Genomic DNA, 25,271 nt, shown 5'->3' with positions numbered 1-25,271 from the left:
ATTGGTAGATTCCTTCAATAACAAATGTGTTCTCTTGCTCGGTGATATTGCCCAACACCCCCCAGTTTGTAGTTACACATGGGAGCTTTGTAACACATGTCATATAACAAGCTCGGTCCACTGTCTGCATGCAACTTTCTACAAGATGTCAGGCTCTATAAAACATGCAATGGCGGACCCTGAATTTCTTTAGTTCTTGACCATTATTTGTGAAAGAAAACTAGTTGTAGACGAGATCTATTGTACCTTGGATGCATGTATTATAGATGAAGCACATGTGCATGACTACATCAACAACTCCACTTCGATAATATGTACTCACATATCAGACGTCCAATACTATAACAACCTTGCCTTGAATAAGTTGTACAATCAAACTGACATTACAAAAGTTGAAATGAAGACGAAAGGGGACAACATAAATGTCCTTCAGTAGTGGCTTCTAGACCCTATGTTCAACGAGCTAGATTCGATCGCAATTGGCGTGTGCGGCATGATCATTGAAAACATCGACTTGACAATCGGTGTGGCAAACGGTGCAACATGCATTGTCAATGCCATAACACAGAACACAGAAGGTGAAATTACATGTATCACTGTCCTCATTCATTGTACCGAGAATAAGTACAAAAGAAGAAAGGCAAAACATAAATAACCATAAAAGAAGAAAGGACCTTCAAAAATGCGAGCCAACGTTCTGCGCTACAAACCATTCGATGAAAAATTTCTTCTTGAAATACTTTCCGCTTGCAAGAATTTAGCACGTATACTAAAAAAAACATTCATCAATAGACAACCTCGCTTGGATATAATCTCAACTGTAACCATCCCTATAATCTCGCACTTAACTTTGTCTCCTCACATAGACATTATAGTATATCCCTTTCATGCAGTGCCGCCCTTGCCAAACTAGTCATGCTCTTGTCCCCTTCAGTGCTAAATACTAAATGTCAATTTGCATATGGCCTGATATATTCTATAGATCAAGGCCCACCAAGGAAGACTAGTTTTACCTAGCGTCAAAAAGGATACTCAACACTGTAGCCCTTGCCCTTTGGATAGGCCAAAAACTTGCTTGCCTACCACTATGCCGCCACAGAACTTTACCTAGCCGGATTTTTGAGGTAAAATCAGGCCAGAAGGAAGCTCTTGTTGTCCGGCGATGGAAGTCGAAATGGAGCTGCCGGGCGCTGCTAGCCTCGCTGCCTTCTGCGCGTAAGTGGTGGATTTTTGGTTTCAAGTGTTAACACATCCCCCAACACACACACACACACACACACACACACACACACACACACACAGAGAGAGAGAGAGAGAGAGAGAGAGAGAGAGAGAGAGAGAGAGAGAGAGAGATACAATAAACTAGTAGAAGGCAAAAAGAATAGTGCTTGCCATGCCTGAGTCTTATCACTAGATTCTGATCACTACCAGAAGGTGTTGCTTACGATGGTGGCAATCAATTGCTTGCGGTGACTTCCGTAATTTTGTGTTCAAGCGCTATAAAACCCAAGGTTGCGTGTCAGGATGGAGGACAGGGATAAGGTTGTACGTGAGCTTTGTTAAAGTTTTCAGCTCTTTGGTGCAGCACCTAGTGCCCAGTATCTCCTAGGGGCGCGTTATAGGGTAACGAGGGTTGCTTTGTAGGCAAGTAGTTTCTTTCATGTTGGTCAACAATACAAGGTATGCTGACCTATATAGTGTTAAGAGTTTTGGCATCTCAAGTGAACCGCCCAATGTAGTGTTAAGAGTTTTGGCATCTCAAGTGAACCGCCCAATGTGGTCCCATTATTTATTTTGGCCTTTAGGTATTTATTTTACTTATTTATCAAAGTCTGTGTAGGGCAATTTACTGAGGTTGCTATATATGCAACCCCTTGCCTCCATTGTATTTTACACTCAGTTATTCATTGCCAAGGTTGATTGGTTCAGGAGACTCTCTCTCTCTCTCTCAGTTTCCTACGATGTTAAAATTCTCTTCTTCTCGGTGTGTGTGTGCGCGCTAATAAGAAGAGGAAAATGGTATAACCTTTCTATCACCCAAGTGTGGTAGATTGGTTATGCCATTTCCCTCTTGAATAACAGGTCTTGAGTTCAACTCTCCTCGTCGGCTAGATCTTTAAGGTCTCTTGGGATAGTTTCCTACGACGTTAAAATTCTCTTCTTCTTCTTCTTCTTCTTCTTCTCTCTCTCTCTCTCTCTCTCTCTCTCTACGCTTCTGCATCGTTGGACTTGGACACGGTATCAGAGACGTGTTGGTGAAGACTCTTGGTGGAGGACGAGCTGCTCGGAGAAGAACCCCGTCGTCGTCATTCAACCTTGCTGTCTCCCTGCGTTGCAAAACGCTGTCGAACGGGACCGTCGTGACCATCGCTGGCATTTCAAAACGTTAGCGTATTCAGGTGAAAACTCTTGTGTGGCGGCCCCCACGCCAGCATTTCAAAACGCTTGAACATTTCAAAATCGCTCCCTCTCGGACTGGCAACTCTGGCGTTGTATTGTCCCCACCTCCCCGCGTGCCCTTAGAGACAGTTAAGCTACTAGCATTTTAAAACGCTAAGGAAGGTAGCGCTTTCAACGGCAACCCATCCCCCCTCGCCCTTGCATTTTGAAACGCTGAAGGTGCCCCCCCCCCCCCTTTTTTTTTTTGCAATGCCAACACCCACCACTAAATTAGCGTTTTCAAACGTTGTAAGTTGAGGTGGATTGGACAGCGTAGAGCTTCAGAGAGGGTTCAGGGAGAACAAATTTGCCCTGCCTTAGTGGCTAGGGAAATGAAGAGGCGGACATTGGAGCAGCTTGGAAAAAGCAAAGTCTGTGGAGTTTATTTTGCGGCTTGGGATTTGTGCAGCCACCCTTCGAGTGTGAGAAGGGTTACCAGATTTGCAGATCTTGCAACTTCAAAATGCGCCCCCCTTGCTTGAGCGCTAGCAACAAATTGAACGGCAATAACTACGCTCATTGGAATTTGATCATGCGACTCTGGTTCTCACGGAAAGGCTTATGGGATATTATCGACGACTTCGAGCCCTTTCCCACGAGGGATCCCAACAATAGCTACACCTGCCTTGAAGATGACGAATATCTCAAATCGTGTGTCGATTGGGATGCAGCTAATGTGAAGCTCCTGGCACCTGTAGGCATCAAAACTTGCCAAAACCAAAAACCTGCAAAAAATTACAGTAAGCTGTGATTCTCTGTTTTGCGCTCCAATTCGCGTGCCGATCACTTTTCTAGGTAGCTCTCGAGCTCCCGCACCTGTAGGGTCACTTGCCCCTTAAATTAGACGAGATTCCTTGCGGGAAATCTCTCTAAACTGTCCTATACAAGCACCCAAGGCCTTCCCGAGGCTCCTCTGGCGATATCTTGCCATTTAGGTGCGAAACCCTAAACCTGCAGGAAAACACAACAGGCTGTAATTTTCTGTTTCGCATCATTTTGGGCGGAGCGAACACGTCTACGTGTGTGTGAGAGGCTCCTACCCGCAATGGGTGTAACAGGCTTGGACACTCCAAGTCAAGAATCAACCGCGATAGCACCAAATAACCACTTCAAAACAATTCACAGATCACAATAGATTTGCACTAGCCCGGCGGAGTTCCGTGCCTAGAGATATTGGCCCCAAAGACTGGCGCCCCTTTCGGTATTTCTTTTTATATTAATCAGATCAAAGTACAAGAGAGTGGCTAGGGTTTCACTCACAGACTCTGCGTCCAGATGCTCTGAGAAGTGAAGCCCTCACCACTTATTTAAAGATACAAGGGATGCCCAAAAGCAGAGCCCCAAAAGCTTTTAAAATAAAAAGCATCAGTTCTCTCTCTCTCTTAGAGAGTCTTTTCTCTTTTTTTATAAAAAAAAGCAAAATTCGCGTCACTCATCATTTTCCAAATTTTTTTTTTCAGCCTTCGCGATTTTCGGAAATTAGGGTTTTTGGCAAAAATTAGGGTTTGCAAGAATTTTAGGGTTTTTGGCAGAAATTAGGGTTTCTGCTTTCCGCCACGTCATCACTTTGTGACATACCCCCCTCTTGAAAGCATTGTAATCGACCGCGATTACGCTTGCAAAATCGACAAAAGCGTCTTAGCAGACACTGACTGTTAGTACCTACGTACTAGGAATACACATCTAGCTCATGTACAAAATCGACAGTCACATCACACGACATCACAGGACATCACATGACATTCAACATTCATTCGGATCTTAGACCATGATTTATCGGCAATGTAGCTAGCAATCACATCTAGGTCTAATCGGGACCTTATCGATGTCCGATTGACTAACCCCTATTGCAACCATGTCTATTTGAAATCAATTAGACCAAAATGCTGCAGTCATTTCGTCTGTCAGTTCCTGCACTCACAAGAAGTTAAGAACAAATCAGTATCATTATCAAGAATTCCATTTCATAAAGTCATCCAGCAGAATATTGTCAGCTCAGTATCCATGAAGCTCAAAGAGACATCAGTGACTTTAGTATCAAAATCGAGGCATTTGTTGACAAAGGAGCGGAGTAACTCCCCTCTTGTGCATCCCACTGCACCAGATCTTCGGCCAAGCTGAGTTTCTGGGTTCCGTTTGGAGTAGACTATGCTAAACCAAAACATCGAGGTAAAGTTTCACAATCCGAGGAGTATTTGCTAGGTCCTCCTCCTCCATCCACTCCGCATCAAATGCAAGAAAGTTCTTGAACTAAACCAAGAACCGCCTTCAGACTTTACCTTTCTTCGTATCGTTATGTGCCAAAATCTGTTCAGGAACAAGGATCTCCTCGTTTTCTTCCACTTCGGGTTGCTCATCAGGCTCCCCATCATCAGGCACATCACCCTTAACAGGGTTCAAGAGACTCACATGCAATGCATTATGAATCCTCCAAGTATCTGGCAGTTTCAATCGGAAGGAGACATCATTTATCTTGTCAGTGATCTGGAAAGGTCCGTAGTATCGCATACTAAGCTTTGGAAAAAGCCTCTCCTTTCCCTTTTTCTTTCGTAGGCGTGCCTTCTCAAAAGTAAGAGCACCCAATCATCCTCCTTCAATTTCAAGTCGCGACGATGGCGATCCGCTGCCTTTTTCTGTCGTTCTTGAGACTCCTGCAAAGTCTCGCGAACCTTGGCAAAAGCCGTATCCAAATCTCGCGAATATTCATCTGCTTCAAAAATCTAATCTTTCGTGCTCAGGAAGGATGGAACCTTCGCAGCACTTTCAACAATCTCACATGGCGTCTTCCCCGTTGAAGAGTGTATCGTGTTATTGTAGGCAAATTCCACCAAAGGTAAGTTCTTTTCCCATTGAGTCTTCTGATCCGAGATACAAGACTTCAATAAATCTAAATTCATTGAATTGGCAATCTCAAATTGCCTGTCAGTCTGCAAGCGGAACGATGACGAGGACTGCAACAGCGTGCCAATGTTCTCCCAAATTGCCTTCCAAAACAAACTCATAAATGTGGGGTGTCTGTCGGAGACAATCGTCTCAGACGTGCCATGTAATCGGAAAATCATCGTGATTATTCTGTGTTCTCGGGAGATCAAAAATGAAATCCATTTCAATATTTTCCCAGGGACGGGTGGGTATGGGTAAAGGTTGTAACAATTCGTGTGTCCTATGCCTGTCAAACTTGACCTTCTGGCATACTGCGCACAACTCTTCCACGTCCTTTTTGAGTCACGGCCAAAAGAAGTATCTCTCTACCCCTTTCATGGTGGTAGCAATGCCGCGGTGACCCGTAAAAGGTGGACAGTGGCATTCAATCATAACCTTATCCCTCAACGGTTGTGTAACGCACAACATGGTCTTTCTCATCAAGTAGCCTTCCCGAAGGGAGTATCTCGCTACTATCTCCCCATCCCGTATCCATGTGAAAATATCTGCAAAATCTGTATCTGTGGCATACTGATCGACCATATCTTCGAAGCTCCTATGATGTATCGCAGAAATAGCTAGAACCAACGGTTTCCGAGACAAAGCATCTGCCACCACATTCTTCTGTCCCTGCACAAACAATCTGGAAGTGGAACTGTGACAAGATGTTCGCCCACCGCATCTGCTTTTCCGAAAGCTCCTTCTGTGACAAGAAGTAGCGCAAACTCTGATGGTCTGTAAAGACAGTAAAATCCGCTCCGAGTAGGTAATGCCGCCACTGAGTAAGAGCATGGATAACCGCCAAAAGCTCTTTCTCATAGATCTGTGCTGTCATCTCCGGCCTAGAGAACAAACGGCTCTCGTAAGCTATGACATGGCCTTCTTGCATCAAGACCGCACCCAGACTATGACCACAAGCATCACAATATACTTCAAATGACTTCTGCAAGTCCGACAAAGTCAAAATAGGTCCCGTAGTCAATTTCTCTTTCAATGTCCGAAAGGCAGTCACCTTTGTGGGTCCCCACGAAAAAGGTACTCCTTCTGTGTCAAGGTATGCAAAGGGGAAGCAACCTCTGCAAACTTTCGTATGAACCGCCTGTAGTACGAACACAGTCCCAAGAAGCTTCTAACTTCATGGACATTCCTCAAATCGGGCTAATCACGGATAGTCTCTATCTTGGCCGGGTCCATTTGCACTCCTGCTGCTGACACAATGTGTGCCAAAAAGTGTATCTCCGGTAGGAAAAATTCACTTTTCTTTGCATTAATCACTAATGTGTGATCTCGTAATGCCTGAAAGACTTGAAGCAGATGATCTCTGTGTTCTGCCTCATTCTTGGAGAAAACAATGATTTCGTCAAAGAAAGTGCCAACAAATAGTCTGTACTCTCGAAAAATCTTGTCCATCATCCGATTAAATGTCGCAGGAGCATTGGTTAAGCCAAAAGGCATCACCAAAAGCTCAAATAACCCAAAAGTCGTTCGAAAAGCTCTCTTGTAGACATCTCCTAGCGCTATCCTAATCTGATGATATCCACTCTTCAAGTCAATCCTACTAAAGCACGAGGATCCCTGTAACCTGTCAAGTATATCATCGATCCTAGGAATCGGAAATCTGTTCTTGATGGTGATTTTGTTGAGAGCGCTATAATCGATGCACATTCTCCAAGATCCGTCTTTCTTCAAAACCAACAACATTGGAGAGCAATACGGTGAAGTACTAGGCTGGACAAGACCCTTTTTCAAGAGGTCTTTCACTGGGTTCATAATCTTTTCATTCTGTACTCGGCTCACACGATAAGGTGGCCGATTTGGTGGCGTGCTTCCAGGTATTAGATCAATGGTTTGATCTTCAGGCCCTCTGAAAAGTAATCGGCATGAGTGTGGAGAAAAATCTTGGCGTTCTTTTGATCAGGTCAAAACATATTAACCTTTATCCATCGTTCAGTTCTCTCCCAAAAGAGTGAGTAAGAAACTGAAGTTCATCAAGTACAATCTCTAAGCCCTTCATTTATCAAAGTCGCTTTCTCGGCCCAGTAGTCAACCACGGCGTAGTTCTTGTGGTACCAAGGGATCCTGAGTAGAACGTCACTCGCGTGCCCTGAACACCCGTCATTGCAAACGAAGTTTGCCAATGCTCGGTGTAATGGCAACATCCCATCCGGGTGCTAGTCGAACTACCTCCGCCTGTGGCGTCAGTCTGTCGGGCGTAATTTCCAAATCGAGCCGCCAATTCCAAGTGAAAAGAAGTTGGCCTTGGCTTCTTCAAAAGAGCTTCCTGATCCTTCACTTTGCCCCAAAAGCGGCAAAGTTTGTACTTTCATTCATTAGATTCGGTGCAGGTCCCACGCCATGTGGTACCAGTTCTGTTTTTCTATCCGCCTTTTCTGCCACGTTCCTCAACTGCTCTCGAACTCTCAGGCCTGTCGTCGTCTTTATCGTGCTGTTCTTTCTGTGCCTTTTTAGGGCACTTTGCGGAGATATGTCCATGTTCCCCGCATCCAAAGCACATCCCTTCTCTGATGAAGCGAGCTCTCTTCTCAGGAGTAAGCTTGGGTCGTGCATCCTTTTTTCTATGGGTTGCTCTTTTTCTTTCTACTTTCATTCCTAGAAGTTTGTTCGGCTCGTTGTGTCATAGCCCAAATAACCTGGAAAGTCAGTGCTTTTCTTCTGCTTTTTGCCATGCTTTTTGGCTTTCTTTTGCGCGTCAAAAAGCTGAGCAATCCGTGCATCAACCACGTTCTCCAGTTCCTTCTCCGTAAATTTTCTTGGAGGCAGAAGGTTTCTTGAGAGCGGGTTTCGGGAGTGGTGTTGTGGTTCTCTGCCACTCCATCTGTACCTCTTCCAAAGAGGTCTGGTTCATATATTTTGCCATCTTCGGGTCCTTAGCAAAATTGAGCATCATCTTTGTTGCATCACCAATCAATTGACGACGCTCCATCTCTCTTTGCTCCGCCTGAGTAGGCCGAGGCGGGCCATACTCTCTGTCTGAATCTTCGTTGTGATCCCAGCCCGCATCTCCAGATGCAGAGGGAGTTGACTGATCATTGCCTGAAGCCATAGGTGCTGCGGAAAAAAATTCGGGGATCGGATTTCCCGTAGAAGAGAAATCAGCCGTGCTTTGATACCACTGTAACAGACTTGGACACTCCAAGTCAAGAATCAACCGCGACAGCACCAAATAACCACTTCATAACAATTCACAGATCACAATAGATTTACTGTCACCAGCCAGTGGCAATTCCATTTTTGTTTATTTTCTCTTTCTTTGGGGAATTTCTTTTGTTTTACCTTTTGGAAACACCCCCCTGGAAATCTAACTGCCCTGCATTGCATAGCCAGTGTGGAACTGTTCAGAGAGAGTCCAGGCCTGAGGGCTAAAGAGCACTAAGGTTGGACAAGGACTATGGTTAGCCAAAGTGGGGTCATTGGCCAGCCAAAGCGGAATCCTTTGCTACATAGACTACATTTCAGTTCTGGGTGTGGTTGCAGTGTACAAAGAGGGTCAGATGACTTAGAAGAATGTAATGGTAGAAACTCCTAAATTTTAGGGACTGCTATTTTTGGACGGCAAAATGTCTTCGCGTCATTACGTGCAGTTTGACATGGGGATCATTTTGTTACTCTGTGGCCAAAAGTCAACAGAGGCTGCAGGTGAGATATTTTTAGACCCGAGGGTCTAAAGCGGGAAAATGCACAAATGAGTGACACTTGGCACTCTGAGACCAGTTTACTACTTAAAGAGAAGGCAAAAAGGTGATTTTCAGCTGTGAGCTTGTTATTGCGTGCTGTCACATTCGGGGATCGGATTTCCCGTAGAAGAGAAATCGGCCGTGCTCTGATACCACTGTAACAGACTTGGACACTCCAAGTCAAGAATCAACCGTGACAACACCAAATAACCACTTCAAAACAATTCACATATCACAATAGATTTAGTGTCACCAGCCAGTGGCAATTCCATTTTTGTTTATTTTCTCTTTCTTTGGGGAATTTCGTTTGTTTTACCTTTTGGAAACACCCCCTTGGAAATCTAACTGCCCTGCATTGCATAGCCAGTGTGGAACTGTTCAGAGAGAGTCTAGGCCTGAGGGCTAAAGAGCACTAAGGTTGGACAAGGACTATGGTTAGCCAAAGTGGGGTCATTGGCCAGCCAAAGCGGAATCCTTTGCTACATAGACTACATTTCAGTTCTGGGTGTGGTTGCAGTGTACAAAGAGGGTCAGATGACCTAGAAGAATGTAATGGTAGAAACTCCTAAATTTTAGGGACTGCTATTTTTGGACGGTAAAATGTCTTCGCGACATTACGTGCAGTTTGACATGGAGATCATTTTGTTACTTTGTGGCCAAGTCAACAGAGGCTGCAAGTGAGATATTTTTAGACCCGAGGGTCTAAAGCGGGAAAATGCACAAATGAGTGACACTTGGCACTTTGAGGCCAGTTTACTACTTAAAGAGAAGGCAAAAACGTGATTTTCAGCTGTGAGCTCGTTTTTGAGTGCTGTCACAGGTGGGAGAGCTTCAATGGAGTTTTGGCTTACCCTCTATGTACAGTGAGGTGTAGGATGTCATGACCTGCACACCTCTCACTGCTCTCTCTCTCTCCCCTATTCTTTATGGTTATGCGCCTCTAGTGGGCTCATTAGATTGACCATGCACAGTTGTGTGGGTTCATGCGCGATTGCCGAGGCAAGAGCCTCTTGCACAGGTACTGGATTAGCTAGCGGCTAATCCCCCGCAGATACAGGTGATTCGGAGAGGTTTCACGTGCGAAATCTCGTCCGATTCAAAGGGCAACTAGCCCTAGAGGTGTGGGAGCTCGAGGACTTGCTACGGATGCGACCGGCACGCGAAACGGAGCCCGAAACAGTGAATTACAGCCTGCTGTGTATTTTTGCAGGTTTAGGGTTTTGGCCCTAAACGGACCCTAATACCCCCAGGAGGTTCGGGGACGCAAGGGGACCGCTGTACAGGTGATTTGGCGCATTTTCAGGGCACAAAACAGAGAATTCAGCGTGCTGCAGATTCTCGCCAGGTTTTGCAAAGTGTCCGTATGCGTCAGGAAAGTCATCTAATGCGTGGGAATACTGACTGTGAAGGGTCCTAGTACAATTATGTTGCCGAAATCGGGCCAGAACAGTTGAAATTCAGCCAAGGTTGTGCGGGGCAGCTTGTAGGGAACCACAACTTTTATTCCCTCTTTTAAAGAATAAAGAAATACCGAAAGGGGCGCCTAATTTAGGGGCCAGTCTGGTGTCGATCTTCTCATACAGGTGCAATCTAGCAGCCTGTATCCCTTTCCCCTTTGTTGTGTTTTGAAAGTACAGGTAAAGTGGGCGACAAATTAAATGGGTGAAAGCTAAATCAAGGTTTGAAGTAAAGTCTACCGCCCTTTTTGAAGTTAACAGGCCGGTTTCATGGTTCCATCGTCGGGATATCAATCACTTTTTCCTCAAAAAGTGAGCCTTGGTCAGTTTGGGTTAAAGACACAAAGAGAGTTTGGGATGACCTTGAAAACACAGAGAGTTTGAAAGTAGATCGAGTGGATTTACAGGTGAGAAAGGCTACGAGAGTCTTTCTTTGGATTCAGGTGAGAAAGGCTACGAGTCTTTCGTTGGATTTACAGGTGAGAAAGGCTACGAGAGTCTTTCTTTGGATACAGGTGAGAAAGGCTACGAGTCTTTCTTTGGATACAGGATGGATGGCAACAAGGAAGAGGGTTCCTCTTCAGAGGATAGACAGCCTATTCCAACTGCACATGAAATTGGTGAGAGTTCAGGCCAAGCAGAGAAAGCTTTGCAGGTTGTTACTGCTGTGACCATGTTCAAGCAATTGATGGGAGAATCCAAGATTTATGGAGTTCATACAATATTCATCAATAGCACATCAAGTTCAAAGCAGTTTTGGCATGCCAGGAACAGTGTTTAGGGGTATGCAAGGCATGGTGCCCAACCCCATGTATGCAAACATTGGTTTGCACCCAGGATTTCAGGGCACACAAGGTCAGTTTGGGGTGTCACAAGGCAACTTGGGTATGGCTGGTTTTTCAATCCCATCAGTGAATATGACACCTGGACATCAACATGTTACTGGCCAGGGAGTATAGATGGCTCCCACAGGTGTACCCATTATGCAAACTGTCTCTTTTGACAATTTGGAGTCAATGGATAAGCTAAAGCCATACAAAGAAGATGTTCAGTGAGTCCATTGACACATTCAATGGCTTTGATGAGAGGACAAAGGTTTTCTCTTTCCTCGAACAGTTTGACAAAGCATTTGTTGGAAGGAGCATTTAAAGTCAGGAAAGCTACCACTTTTCTGAAAAAGAAAAAATGCAAGTCAGTGGTGGAATACATTGTTGTTACAAGGACAGACTCCTTCCACTTGGAATGATTTCATACAGGTACCGAATTAGCTAAAGGCTAATTCAAAAAAGGTACAGGATGATTTAACAAGATTTCTTGCGAGAAATCTCGTGTAAATCAAAGGGCAAGTAGTCCTACTGATGCAGAAGATCAAAGGCTACGAATTGATGCGATTGGCACGCAAAACAGAGCCCGAAAGAAGAAAATACAGCTTGCTGTATTTTTCTGCAGATTTAGGGTTTTGACCCTATTTGATGCCTTTTTGTCCCAAGAGCTTCGGGGAAGCTAGAGGACAGTAATACAAGTGATCTGGAGCATTTTAGGAGCTAAAAACAGAGAATTCAGCGTGCTGAATTTCCAGGACAGGTTTGCAAAAGTGCTCTATTATGCGTGGATAATCACTTGGATAGGTGGATTTTTGGTTGTGAAGGTTTCTACTACAGTTATGCTGCTAAAATTGGGTCAAAAAGAGAATTCTCAGCCCAATAAAAGTGACAGCATAAGGGTAGATCACAGGTTAAACTCCAAAGATCAAGATGAAGAGCAGAGAAAGATTGTTTTCGATGCTTAGTATGCAAATCAGTGATATTGCATAAAGGTTGAAATTGCTTGAGAGTTGGAAGATTCACAATGCGTTTCACGTGAGTCTTCTCAGATCCTATGTGGGTGATGTGCCAGAAGATATGCCAATTGAAGATCAGCCGGAAGTCGAGGAACTTGACGAGATCTTGGTCTCGGAACAGATTTTGGCACATAAAGAAAGAAAAGAAAAGGCAAGGTTGCAAGGTGCTGTTTGGTAAAGTTCAAAAGCTATTCACCTCTGGATGTCAAGTGGATGGAAAAAAGTGAACTTGCAGAGTCACTAAAAGTATGGGAACTTAAAACCTTGGTTTGCAACCTACCTTGACCCCTTGAGATTCAGAGCTACACGGATTGTCAGTGTGACAATGGCTTCTGAAAGAAATGATGTACATGTTACTTACAGTGAGCTCAAATGAAGTGCATGTTACATGAATGTTAGAGCTGTACAGATTGTCAGTTTGGCAATTGCTCTTATGGGATGTCCAAAAGTTTGTTTAGTACTATAGAAGTGAGTATTTCTTGTCAGTTTGTCAAGGGTACAACAATTATTTCTATTGAAGAGTACATGTGTAACTACATTCTTAAACTGTCGGTTTGGGTATGCTCGAAAGGTTACTCGATCCAACGTGTACTAAAAGACAGTGGCAAAATGTGACGCTTCCATTTTGTCATTGGAAAGTTATGGACTCAAAGCAATGGCAGAGTGTGACGCTTCCACTATGTCATTGGGACAGAGTTCACACGCAGGCAATACATGTGTCAATGAGGTGTTGACTGTGAGCATATATGTGTCGTACATGTGTCGACCCGGTGTCCGGACACCCGAGTGCTGACTATAAGCATGTACGACATAGGTGCAAATGAGGACGTTTGAGATTTCAAGAGGGGGGTATGTCACCAGCCAGTGGCAATTCCATTTTTGTTTATTTTCTCTTTCTTTGGGGAATTTCGTTTGTTTTACCTTTTGGAAACACCCCCTTGGAAATCTAATTGCCCTGCATTGCATAGCCAGTGTGGAACTGTTCAGAGAGAGTCCAGGCCTGAGGGCTAAAGAGCACTAAGGTTGGACAAGGACTATGGTTAGCCAAAGTGGGGTCATTGGCTAGCCAAAGCGGAATCCTTTGCTACATAGGCTACATTTCAGTTCTGGGTGTGGTTGCAGTGTACAAAGAGGGTCAGATGACCTAGAAGAATGTAATGGCAGAAACTCTTAAATTTTAGGGACTGCTATTTTTGGACGGCAAAATGTCTTCGCGTCATTACGTGCAGTTTGACATGGAGATCATTTTGTTACTCTGTGGCCAAGTCAACAGAGGCTGCAGGTGAGATATTGTTAGACCCGAGGGTCTAAAGCGGGAAAATGCACAAATGAGTGACACTTGGCACTATGAGGCCAGTTTACTACTTAAAGAGAAGGCAAAAACGTGATTTTCAGCTGTGAGCTCGTTTTTGAGTGCTGTCACAGGTGGGAGAGCTTCAATGGAGTGCTGGCTTACCCTCTATGTACAGTGAGGTGTAGGATGTCATGACCTGCACACCTCTCATTGCTCTCTCTCTCTCCCCTATTCTTTATGGTTATGTGCCTCTAGTGGGCTCATTAGATTGACCATGTACAGTTGTGTGGGTTCATGCGCGATTGCCGAGGCAAGAGCCTCTTGCACAGGTACTGGATTAGCTAGCGGCTAATCCCCCGCAGATACAGGTGATTCGGAGAGGTTTCACGTGCGAAATCTCGTCCGATTCAAAGGGCAACTAGCCCTAGAGGTGCGGGAGCTCGAGGACTTGCTACGGATGCGACCGGCACGCGAAACGGAGCCCGAAACAGTGAATTACAGCCTGCTGTGTATTTTTGCAGGTTTAGGGTTTTGGCCCTAAACGGACCCTAATACCCCCAGGAGGTTCGGGGACGCAAGGGGACCGCTGTACAGGTGATTTGGCGCATTTTCAGGGCAGAAAACAGAGAATTCAGCGTGCTGCAGATTCTCGCCAGGTTTTGCAAAGTGTCCGTATGCGTCAGGAAAGTCATCTAATGCGTGGGAATACTGACTGTGAAGGGTCCTAGTACAGTTATGTTGCCGAAATCGGGTCAGAACAGTTGAAATTCAGCCAAGGTTGTGCGGGGTAGCTTGTAGGGAACCACAGCTTTTATTCCCTCTTTTAAAGAATAAAGAAATACCGAAAGGGGCGTCTAATTTAGGGGCCAGTCTGGTGTCGATCTTCTCATACAGGTGCAATCTAGCAGCTTGTATCCCTTTCCCCTTTGTTGTGTTTTGAAAGTACAGGTAAAGTGGGCGACAAATTAAATGGGTGAAAGCTAAATCAAGGTTTGAAGTAAAGTCTACCGCCCTTTTTGAAGTTAATAGGCCGGTTACATTTGCACTGGCCTGGCGGAGTTCCGTGCCTAGAGATATTGGCCCCAAAGACTGGCGCCCCTTTCGGTATTTCTTTTTATATTAATCAGATCAAAGTACAAGAGAGTGGCTAGGGTTTTACTCTCAGACTCTGCGTCCAGATGCTCTGAGAAGTGAAGCCCTCACCAGTTATTTAAAGATACAAGGGATCCCTAAAAGCAGAGCCCCAAAAGCTTTGAAAATAAAAAGCATCAGTTCTCTCTCTCTTAGAGAGTCTTTGCAAAATTCGCGTCGCTCATCATTTTCCAAATTTTTTTTTTCAGCCTCCGCGATTTCCGAAAATTAGGATTTCTGGCAGAAATTAGGGTTTGCAAGAATTTTAGGGTTTTTGGCAGAAATTAGGGTTTTTGCTGTCCGCCACGTCATCACTTTGTGACAATGGGACAGTTCCCTTTCAAATCGGATGAGTTTTCACGCGAGAAAACTCTCCGTTTTCTCATTCCTTTGCGATAGAACTGTGCATCCCTAAAGAGGATTAGTAATTAGCTAATCCAGTTCCTGTACAGAAGGCTCTTGCCTTGGTGAACGCGCATAAAACTCGCATAACTGTACATGGTCATTTGAGAAGCCCAACTAGAGGGGCATTACCATATGTGCAAAGGGGAGAGAGAGATGCGCGAGAACAAATGGTCGCGCTACATAGAGCAAGGGAGAAGGCAAGCTTTCCATTAAAGTTGTGAGCACCCGCACACAGTAGCACAATTCTGAACTGAAATCAGCCCCCTCTCGTGAATGGGCGCCCCCTCTTGTTGATGCTTCTAGCAAATGCATTTGGAGCTGCCATGTGTCCCTTATGCGTCTTGAGTTAATTTCCTAGTACCCACCAACTTATAAGTGTCGCGAGGGGCCTAAACGATTTTGAATTGAGCCTAGACACCCTTTTCCTGCTCGGATTCCAGTGCCGATTGGCCCGACCAACTCGTGGTGACCTGCCCTTCGCGAGTGCGGGTGAAACTCTCGACCGTTGGTCGTTTCACACTGGCCATACAATGTCCGACCATTTGCAACTTCAAAAAGAGGGTTCCAAAAATTAAACAAAAATCATTGGAAAGAAACCAACAACTCAAGTTAGCAATTGCCATGTCCTCGTGCCATGTCCTCTCTTTACTGAATGAAATCAAGGATGTCTCTTATCTCTTTTCCATCAGACTCTCTTGATTATACAACTACTTAGTACTTCCACTTCTCATACAATATCTAAGCCTTCTTCAAAGAAGAGAACGCCTACTCTTCCCTACGTAATACTAAAGAGAAGCCCAAGTTCAAGAAGGATAATTGCAAGCGTCACCATAAGATGAGGATTTTCAAATCCGACGACAAGGATGTCAAGTTTGGTAGTTACATAGGACAAAGAGACATCTCCAAGGCATTGTCTTTTATCAGACAGTGTGAAGTTGCTTTTGCCAATGGAAACTTTACTGAAAAATCCAAGTTTTGTCATGTTGGGATGTATCTCAAGGAGAGGGCAAGCAATTGGTGGTTAGCCAAGATTTTGGAAGTTACACAAGCCAGAACGTGGACTACATTCAAATTTGAATTTTATGAACAATACCTACCGCCGGACTTCGAGAAGGACATCCGGAAGGAATGGGATTGGCTCGCCCAGAAGAAACATGAAAAAGTCACGGCTTATGTTGGTCGGTTCTTTTGAAAGTTACGCCTTTCATGAAGATTTCCAACGAGGAAAAAATGCAGAAATTCAAAGCAAACCTTCAACCATCACTTTGAAAGAGCATGAAGGTATATCCCCACGATACCCTTGAACGGTGATGGAGTCGGCAATCATTGTTGAGGATCTACTTTCCATTGGTACCCACAATTGGATGGAACACAACACATACTGTGCAAGGCAAAGAGTGGTCTATATGACGATGGTGACCAAGGCAAAAAGCGTCCCCCTTGAGACTCGGGAGTCGGATCAACCTAAGAATCCGGAGGGTACGGGCAAACGGCCCAAGCATGATGCAAACAAACGAGGCTACTCAGATATCAATTGTCCGATGACGAGGATCCATAGAAAACTGCAACAGTTACCATATATCATGAATGAAATGCAAACTACATGTTAATTGTTGATACATGAAATGTATCAACAATTACCGTGTATCATGAATGAGGAACTGAGAGGGAACACTGTTGTTGATCTTCTGTTGTCTGGAACACCTCCTGAGTAAATATCACCCGACTTGGAGTGAATTGGGCACATACATCCAATAGAAAAATTGCACATTTCAATAATGAGAGTGCAACTAATACGGCATGCATGATGGAGTTGATGTTTATATGGTCTTATGGGTGACTACCATGAATCTATAGACTCTATACCTTGCTGTTTCTTTTCAAGGTGAATTTGGGCTTATTGTGGATTCATCTAGGTATTTGTTTTTGTCATATAGAGGATATGCATACTTCACACTTGAAGTTTTCATCCGAGTTACGACCAATTGATATTATGTGCAACCACAAAAGCACCATGTGCCAATAGAAAGAACATATAGAAAATAACTTTAGCACTAAAATCACTTGAATTGAAAAGAAAACTTCACACTTTAGACGAGACGCGGAGTTCCTCTCATAGATGCATTGGTGCCTATTTCTTTATTAGTGATCTTTAAGATACAAATTGCCGGGAAGAGCTTTACCTCCAACTTGAACTCTGCAAAAGACTCCCCCTAGGGACTATTTTATAGGTCCTTGGCCTTGCTTTTACAATAAAAAAGCTCTTAGCTGTTAATGGCCGCAAAAGTCCAAAACGTCAATTGCTTTTTTGCTGCTGCGCCAAGGCCACATCAGCAGCCTGTGACTCATGATGCAAAATCCGTTGCAAATTACGATGCATTTTTAGGGTATTTGCGACCAAAGTTCCAACTGCTTTTTCGGTGGGGAATCCAGTCGCCTCTCTCTCTTCTCTCTTTCCCGATCCAGAGTGATGCCATGTCATCCAAGTTGCGACATTGTGCTAATTCTTTTTATCTTCAATGGTCCATCTGCCATATCAACAATTTTGCTAGGCTTGATCATGGCTGAGTCTGCCCTACATCTCTAGAGTTATGATAGAAATAGAGTACACGGATCTTTGTATTGATGTATGCTTGGTTGTGTGTATGGGGTGGGGGGTTTGTGTGTGTATGAGCCTATATTAGTAACTAGTTCTACACCCACCATTGGGCATTGACGACGTCAGTGGGGACATCGTAGTATCTAGTCAATACTATCCATGATGGAGCCAATAGTTATATTGTCTTATGGGTGACTACCATTGAGAGCTGCAACGGAATTGAAACGATGACAAGATCTAGACTTTACACTTCCACAAATCTTTACTTCTTTCCTTGCTTGAATGTGTGATAATTAGCACGAATGATGGTTCCTTTATTCCTTGTAGAGAGAGGATGAGAGAGGTAGAGATGTGTAGAGGGGGAGAGAGAGAAAAGGAGAACGACACCCGATGGGATCCCAACCAACCTTCTCAAAGGTCCCCTCTCCCATACCGTTGTCAATGTGGTCTTTGCTTTTGATTGCGTAAATGGAATGTACACACATGCAATACCTCAAATGGAGACTATTGACTCGAATAGGGAATGTCGCCGTGGTAACTCTTCAAAAAGAAGCACCTCCGGGGCTGATTTGATGCACCTTTGGATCTGTCTCGATGAGGGTTTGCTGATGGTCACCAAGGGGTAGATTTGGGGCTGATTTGCGCTTCTGATGTGAGAGGAATGAAGGGCTGAAAACCAGATGATGATGGAGCCGATAATAGACAGCAATGGGAGCACTCAATGTGGCGAGGGAATGGCCGAGGTGCTGAAATGGGAGCACCTCAATGTGGCGAGGGAATGGCCGAGGTGCAATGGGAGCACTCAATGTGTGCAATGGGAGCACTCAATCTCTCTTGTGTGCAATGGGAGCACTCAATGTGGCGAGGGAATGGCCGAGGTGCTGAAAATGGGCTGCAAGAAGGAAGATAGTGCTAGCAGATCCAAGCACTCTCTGGCGAGGATAAGGGTTGAAAACTGAAAACACTAGCTGCAAGGATGTGGAACAAAAACGCTGCTGATCTGCTGGCGATGGCATGCAAAAACGTTGGGCTGCCAGATGCAAAACGCTAGGCTGATCTTTGGTGCTAGCTCTCAAATTGCGTAACCGTGAAACGTTTCAAGGCCGAAACATTTCACCTTGAAACGCAGCGTTTCATCACGAAACGTTTCAGTCCAAAATGAGAGGATAGTGAAACGTGAGACCGAAACGTGTGTTTAGCGACTTTGAAACTAAAACTATGGTAACTTATTGTTAGTGAAATGGCTTGTGTTTCACTTGGTGAGCGAAACGTTTCAAGGCCCGAAACGTTTGACCTGCCCTGACCTGTTGAAATGCGTTTCATGGTGACGCCGGAGTCCCAATGATCCAAATACTGACTGATTTGCTCTTTTTATAGGGCAAAAACATTGCTTATGAACCTTTCAGGACTTAGGTAGGGCAAACTTGGAAGACGAAGATGGATCTTCACAGAGATGCACAGAGTTGGTTTGAGTAGGAGACTGGAGGACCGCTTCGCTATGGGTTTGCTTCGATCTTGGGAGCTCTTGCGGCGAGGCCTGGAGCAGAGATAGCCTACTTGCACGGAGGAGCGCCTACGGCAGCCCCTTGTCTGGAACCCCATGGGTAGCACTCAGAGAGGCCGCTTGGTTGGTAGTCAGCCTCATGTTTCCTGGGGTCCCATGGCAGCGGGTCCAGCGCGCTCTTTAGGTGACTGGTTAGAGTTCACAGGCTTGTCAGAGGAGGTGTAGGGTTTCCAGCTACAGGGCATGAGAGGGGTGCAGAGCATGTGCCAGGACATCTCAGAGGGAATTCCAGCTGAGTCGATCACGCCTCTCGAGCCAGTAGCACCCAGGTGGATGGGAGCCTTCACACGACTGGAGGTTCTCATCTCAGTCAGGGTGTGCTCAGAGACTGTTCCATCCCTTTTCTTCGAGCTTCAGGGTGGGGGACGCCTATAGCGAGTTGCAGTAGAGGCCCCGCAGGTCGCAGAGTGCTGTTTTCAGAGGATTCGAGTAGTGGGCATTTGTGGGAGGACTTGTGTCATAGATCCTGATCCAGTAGCTCTTGAGACTGGACACTGGAGGCTGTGGGCTTGGGAGTTATGTCCACTGGCACGAGTACAGTGGGATCTTGGTGAGTGGCTTTGGATGGACCCCTTCTCTTCTGCAGACCACCCAGGTGTCCTGTTCTTTCAGTACACTGTTCGGCTGGGACGTCATATACTAGCAGCACAGAGAGAGGCTCGCCCCGCTACAACACCTCATTGGCAGGAGGAGGGTCTCATAGCTGAGTTCTTGGCAGCCTTCTGGGAGAGGTTGTGGGACTCCAGACAGACGAGGCGAGCCACCTTGTTTCAGTGGCTGGTCACACACAGAGCTACAACAATTGGGAGCTGGCTAGTGCATAGTGGTCTCTCGGCTACATGTGCAGCTTGTGGCCATCTTGTGGCTGCTACGAGTTCTTCCGGCTGATGCCTGCTCTCTCCACGGCTCGACAGTACACTTGGGGAGCAGCAGCTTGGTCCATCCTCACGGGTCCGGCACTTCAGTCTGAGCTATCTTCCACCAGCAGGATGATAGTGATGCAGGAGGGGCGACCTACACTCCAGCCTGCTACAGAGCTTACTCCACAGGAGTGGTGCAGTGAGAGAGAGGAGTGTTGGGAGCTCATCAGTGGCTTGACACTCTGTTTCATCTGGCGGGCCCGTTGCTGCCGCATCTTTGAGGCTGGCCCTGTGCCACCAGCAGAGACTGTTCGCGATTTTTGGCTAGAGCTGATCCATACTCTCAGAGGACAGCTTGAGGGACTACAGGGTAGCTCCGACCGCATGCGGGAGCGTAGAGAGGCTTTCCTTCGACTCTGGCCTCCTGGGCCTTTTTACACCATGGTTCAGGGTGTACTCTGCTGGCACTACCGACCACCTGTGTCGCTTTTCCCTCCCCCCATTTCTTGATTTAGCCCCATTGTACATCTGCTGGTTTTCTCATTGGGAGAGTCTCCCATCATTGTTGTTGCAGCTTGGAACCGGCCCGTAGGGCAGTAGGCGTTGGCTTTCACCCGAAATTCTTTACTTTAAGCACACACACAGAGCACTTTGCAAAGAGAACTTGCGACGGGAGTTAACACTTGAATACACGCACGGCTCGGTAGCTAAAATGCTCCGAGCAGACGCCGACAACCTGTAGGCCCCAAAATTGGCGCCCCTTTCGGTATTTCTTTATTCTTTAGGAGGGTAAATTACAAGGTAAGGTCCTGGGAATCCTTCACGTGTATCCACCTAGATACCATTTGATTTGGCCAAATTTCGGCACCATAACAGCCCCAAAACTTGCGTGAAACCAATTCCCCTGCTGGAACTTGCTTGCACTGTCGTATACCCTCTGATTCCTGTCCAAAAACAGTAAATTCAGCACGCTGTATTTACTGGTTTTTGCCCTGTTTTCAGCCCCAAACAGTCCCCTAACTGTCCTTTGCCAGTGGGGCACGATTCCCAATGATCCTGGCGTTCCTATGGCTGAAAAACAGTAAATATACAGCGCATACACAGCGCTGATTTTGCACCTGTATGGTGAGGTTACGACCCTCACCAGTGCCTGCTTTGGAGCAGCAGCTAGCTACCCCTGTTCCTGCTCAAGGAGGCTCTTGCCTCAGCTCAAAAGCATGAACCCACACAACTGTACATCAGTCAAATGAGGAGCCCTCTTGTGGGGCATCACATAACTGCACGTAGGGGAGAGAGAGAGCAGTGTGTAGTGTGGAGGGCATCACTCCTAGCACCACACTGTACATGAGAGGGAAAGGAAGCACTCCATAGCTCTTAACCTGTGACTGGTTGCAAATGAAGCCTCTCCCTTCTCTAAATTCAGCGCCAATTCTTCTGCAAGAGGGAAGTGCATGAAAAGTTGACACTTGGCGCATTTACAAGCATTTGCCCGTTTCGGGCTCGCCGCTTAAAAATATCCTGACCCATTGCCCAATTGACTTCGCGGTAGAGTTGTAAAATGTTCCCCTAGTCATACCGGAGGTAATGACGCGAACACATTTCACGGCCCAAAATAGCAGTTCCCTAAATTTTAGGAGATGCTTCCGTTGGGCTCCCACTGGTCTTCTGACCATCTATCCTCATTGGGACCGCATCCAAAAATGCAATGTGGCCCAACCGTCAGATACTTTTTGTTGGTAGTCCCACCTTGACTTTACGCCTTAATTGAGTTCACTTCCTAGTATCCACCAACTTGCTAAGTGCGACGGGGGGACCTATATGATCTTGCTCTGAGCCTAGACATCCTCTTACCATACGAATTCCAGTGCCGACCACTTCCCGTGTGCGGGTGAATCTACCGTTCACATTGGCCATACAATGTCCGACCGTTTGCTACTTCAAAAAGAGGGTCTTAAACAAATAAAATAAACCCCATTGGAAAGAAACCAACAACCAAGGTTAGCAGTTGCCACATCTCTGTGACAGAGTTAATAACTGCCACGTCCTGGTGACACAGTCCTCTCTTGAAGAGGTGGTTGTAGCCCTATGGGCAGTTTCAGTAACTAATAGAAGGATCTTTTTCTCGAAAAAAAAAAACTTGGAAGACGAAGTTATAAAAATAAATCATTTGAAATGATTTATCAATAAACTTGTCTAGGCAAAGTTTTCTCGGTGAAACCGTCACACATCTGCCCACCCAGGAATCTGATTGACGTGGGTAATGGCTCGTTGGATTCCCCTAACCTAGAACTACATACACGTCATGCCAGATGCCCACCGTAGTGTAACAACATCTGTCAAAATGCTTTGTACAAACCATTTATGCAAGAGGTTTCCAAAACTGCGAAACCTAATTTAATGGACTCGTCCGGACATGCAGGTCCTGCGAACAGGCTCACAAAATTGCAGGTACTAATCCTCGTGGGATTCTAGACACTCCTATCTAGAGATATGTACAGAATTGGCTCTGGAAGTCGATGAAGCATGTCCATGTGGCACACAAAGCCATGTGCACGTGACAACCATGGGTCTATACCTTGCACTTTCCTTTAAAGGTAATTTGGACTCATCCTGGATTCATTTATGGAAATGTTCTAGTTGTATGGCGGACACGCAAACTTCACCATTGAAGTTTTTGTCCTAGTTAGGACCATTAGTTATTGTGCTGATTTTTTCTATTTTCAATGTTACGTATGCCTTATAAACTACTTTTACATTGCCTGAATACTCCCTCTTTAATGTTTCTTTTAGTGCAAGGCTTCATTATGGCTGAGTCTGCCCTGCATTTCTAGAGTTATGGGAGAAACTTGATAAGCGGATCTTTGTATTGATGCATGCTCTTTTATGTTTATCTGGGGTGTGAAAAGTTCTAACCCACAATTGGGCACTGACGACGTAAGTTGGGAAACTGTAGTATTTAGTCAGTACCATGTATGTTGGAGCTAATGGTTATATTGTCTTAAGGGTGACCACCATGAGTCTATATCTTGCACTTTCCTTAGAAGGTGTTATCCTGGATTCAACTAGGTGTATATTCATCACTAGCTTTAATGCTACAGATTCTGCGGTTGACTTGCACTGGATCATTCATGTTATCTTTAGTAACACGTTAGCCCATTTTAGCGAGTGATCTGATGTCAATTCTGTTGGTGCATCTTGTTGTTCAGGGCAGATGAATCAGAACTTACTTTCACTGATGAGCTTAAGAACATACTAGAGGTGATCGCCTTGACTGGAAATTATTGGTGCGTTATACTTCTGTTTCGTGGCATAGTTGATTGCAAAATACAGCGTCATTGTACTAGTCTGCATTGGAGTACTTGTCAGTAATCCACCATTGCATTTTTCAGGCATGAATGGAATTTGTTGAAGTGTTTATTATCTTTCCGTTTGAAGCAGGTATGGAGGTATGAAATCTTTAGTTTTTTTTTTTTTTTGTGGCAAATAAGAATTGTGTTGCCCTGCCCTGTGAACTAGCTATTTGCAGCTGGGGGGCACAAATTTTATGATACAACTTTCTTTGGCTTTACAAGCAGGTTTTGACACAATATTTTGACACACATATTGCATCTGGAGGGCAGCAAACTCTGGTTTCGGGTGAAGCATTTAATGACTTTCTAAGTCGCCTTTTGGAATGTAAGTTCACCAGCTGCATACAACCACTCTTTGAAGGTTTTAGGTTAGAACCTTAACTGTCTATTTGTGTGTAGGCCTCGATTCATTCAATGATGGGCCTCCGTTTACACTGCAACGGTTTTGTGAGGTGAGGTAATGAGATGACTGGCAGGTTTGAGTTCGTTTTTGTTGAGGTCCTCATTACTAAAGCTTTATAAATGTTGCAGCTGCTATTGAACCCTGGGCAGACGTACCCAAACGTTGATAAAGTGTCTCTGGCCTTTGAGAAGGTGATTGTCTTTATGACAGTCTTTTAGATTCCAGTAGCAATTGTATCATCGTTCTTGTATGTAAGTAGCTGTTGGCTTTCTAAAACAAGCCTTAGTGAAGAAGGGAGATACACATACATTTGGCTTTTGCTTGTGAAGAATTAAAATCTCCTTTATAATTGTCTAGTTTTGTTATTGAATCCCAATTGCCTGTTGTTGTAGCTTCTCCTTGTTACTTCGACACTTCCTGTATGCAAGGATCACTATCCTTCCAAGGGGGAACAAGGGTGGAATCAAGCGCAGGAAAATTGTATGCCTGGCAATGTGACCGTTGAAAATGGCAGTTCAGAGAATAGGCATGTAGTTGATGAGGATATGTTGGATGTTGTGACGAAGGAGGACAAGCAGTCAGCTTCAGACAAGCTGCCCAATGAGGAGGCATCACTATCCTTAGAGAAAAGAACAGAAGATAGTGAAAAGAACTGTGGCTTCCTGCCAGGTATTGGGAAGCCACATGCACTTGGTGACTCGCCATTGCTGGATGGCGACCTTGTCGATATCTCTTTAGATGACCAAAATACGACAAGGGGAGCTTGATGTGTATCTTTGTGACACTTAGGCTCCATCTGCACTAAGGACAAGCAATTCAGTGTTTACGAGCAGCTTAGCCTAAGGAGCAACAAGTCTTTGTTACATCTCTCTCTCTCTCTCTCTCTCTCTCTCTCTCTCTCAAATCTTTGTTATATCTCTTCCTCTGGGGTATGAGGTCTTGAGTTCAAGACTTTCAGATAGATCTTTGAGGCCTCTTGGGATTGTTCCTACGATGCAAATCTCTCTCTCTCTCTCTCTCTCTCTCTCTCTCTCTCTCTCTCTCTCTCTCTCTGTGTGTGTGTGTGTGTGTGTGTGTGTGTGTGTGTGCGTGTGTGTGTAATTAGGCTGTAAATGATGCAATTAGGTTTAGCGTGATGCGTTAGGCTGTAAAATATGATGACTTTGTTTGCTAGCAGCATACAATGGTCTTATGGTGTGACATGTCGTGGCTAATGTGTAATTTTTGGCCTTGGTAATGCATGAAATTCTTGGGAGCAATTGTGGACCGTTGTATAAAGCTTGTTGATTAGTGCCACGCGGAGGCAGACCTG

General features: G+C 45.1%; 1 protein-coding gene across 3 annotated transcripts; it reads left to right on the top strand.

Moving 5' to 3' along the window:
• The first annotated feature begins 1,050 nt into the window (after window positions 1-1,050).
• Window positions 1,051-24,824, top strand: LOC147444067 (serine/threonine-protein phosphatase 4 regulatory subunit-like protein). 3 transcript variants are annotated; one of them, XM_086526800.1, is made up of 7 exons: window positions 1,051-1,215; window positions 23,413-23,490; window positions 23,596-23,644; window positions 23,782-23,881; window positions 23,956-24,008; window positions 24,088-24,150; window positions 24,352-24,824. In XM_086526800.1, exons 1-7 carry the CDS (start codon window positions 1,163-1,165, stop codon window positions 24,724-24,726), a joined length of 771 nt encoding a protein of 256 aa, XP_086382926.1. In that variant the 5' UTR covers window positions 1,051-1,162; the 3' UTR covers window positions 24,727-24,824. The 3 variants fall into 3 exon arrangements, with proteins under 3 accessions (XP_086382926.1, XP_086382927.1, XP_086382928.1); XM_086526801.1 differs by having other exon boundaries at window positions 1,130-1,215; window positions 23,413-23,464; window positions 23,596-23,652; XM_086526802.1 differs by having other exon boundaries at window positions 1,197-1,215; window positions 23,418-23,464; window positions 23,596-23,652.
• Window positions 24,825-25,271: the final 447 nt, after the last annotated feature.

The sequence above is a fragment of the Adiantum capillus-veneris genome, chromosome 13, assembly GCF_014529385.1.
Source record: "Adiantum capillus-veneris isolate H3 chromosome 13, ASM1452938v2, whole genome shotgun sequence".
NCBI lineage: Eukaryota > Viridiplantae > Streptophyta > Polypodiopsida > Polypodiales > Pteridaceae > Adiantum > Adiantum capillus-veneris.
The sequence above is the reverse complement of the archived record's forward strand: the minus strand, read 5'-3'. Positions and strand labels throughout refer to the sequence as shown.

Excerpts from the sequence above, each read along its gene's own strand:
- LOC147444067 (XM_086526800.1), top strand. The coding sequence starts at position 1,163 with ATGGAAGTCGAAATGGAGCTGCCGGGCGCTGCTAGCCTCGCTGCCTTC. Across the intron at positions 23,882-23,955 it reads TCTAAGTCGCCTTTTGGAAT|GCCTCGATTCATTCAATGAT; the intron begins GTAAGTTCACCA and ends ATTTGTGTGTAG. Across the intron at positions 24,151-24,351 it reads TGTCTCTGGCCTTTGAGAAG|CTTCTCCTTGTTACTTCGAC; the intron begins GTGATTGTCTTT and ends CTGTTGTTGTAG.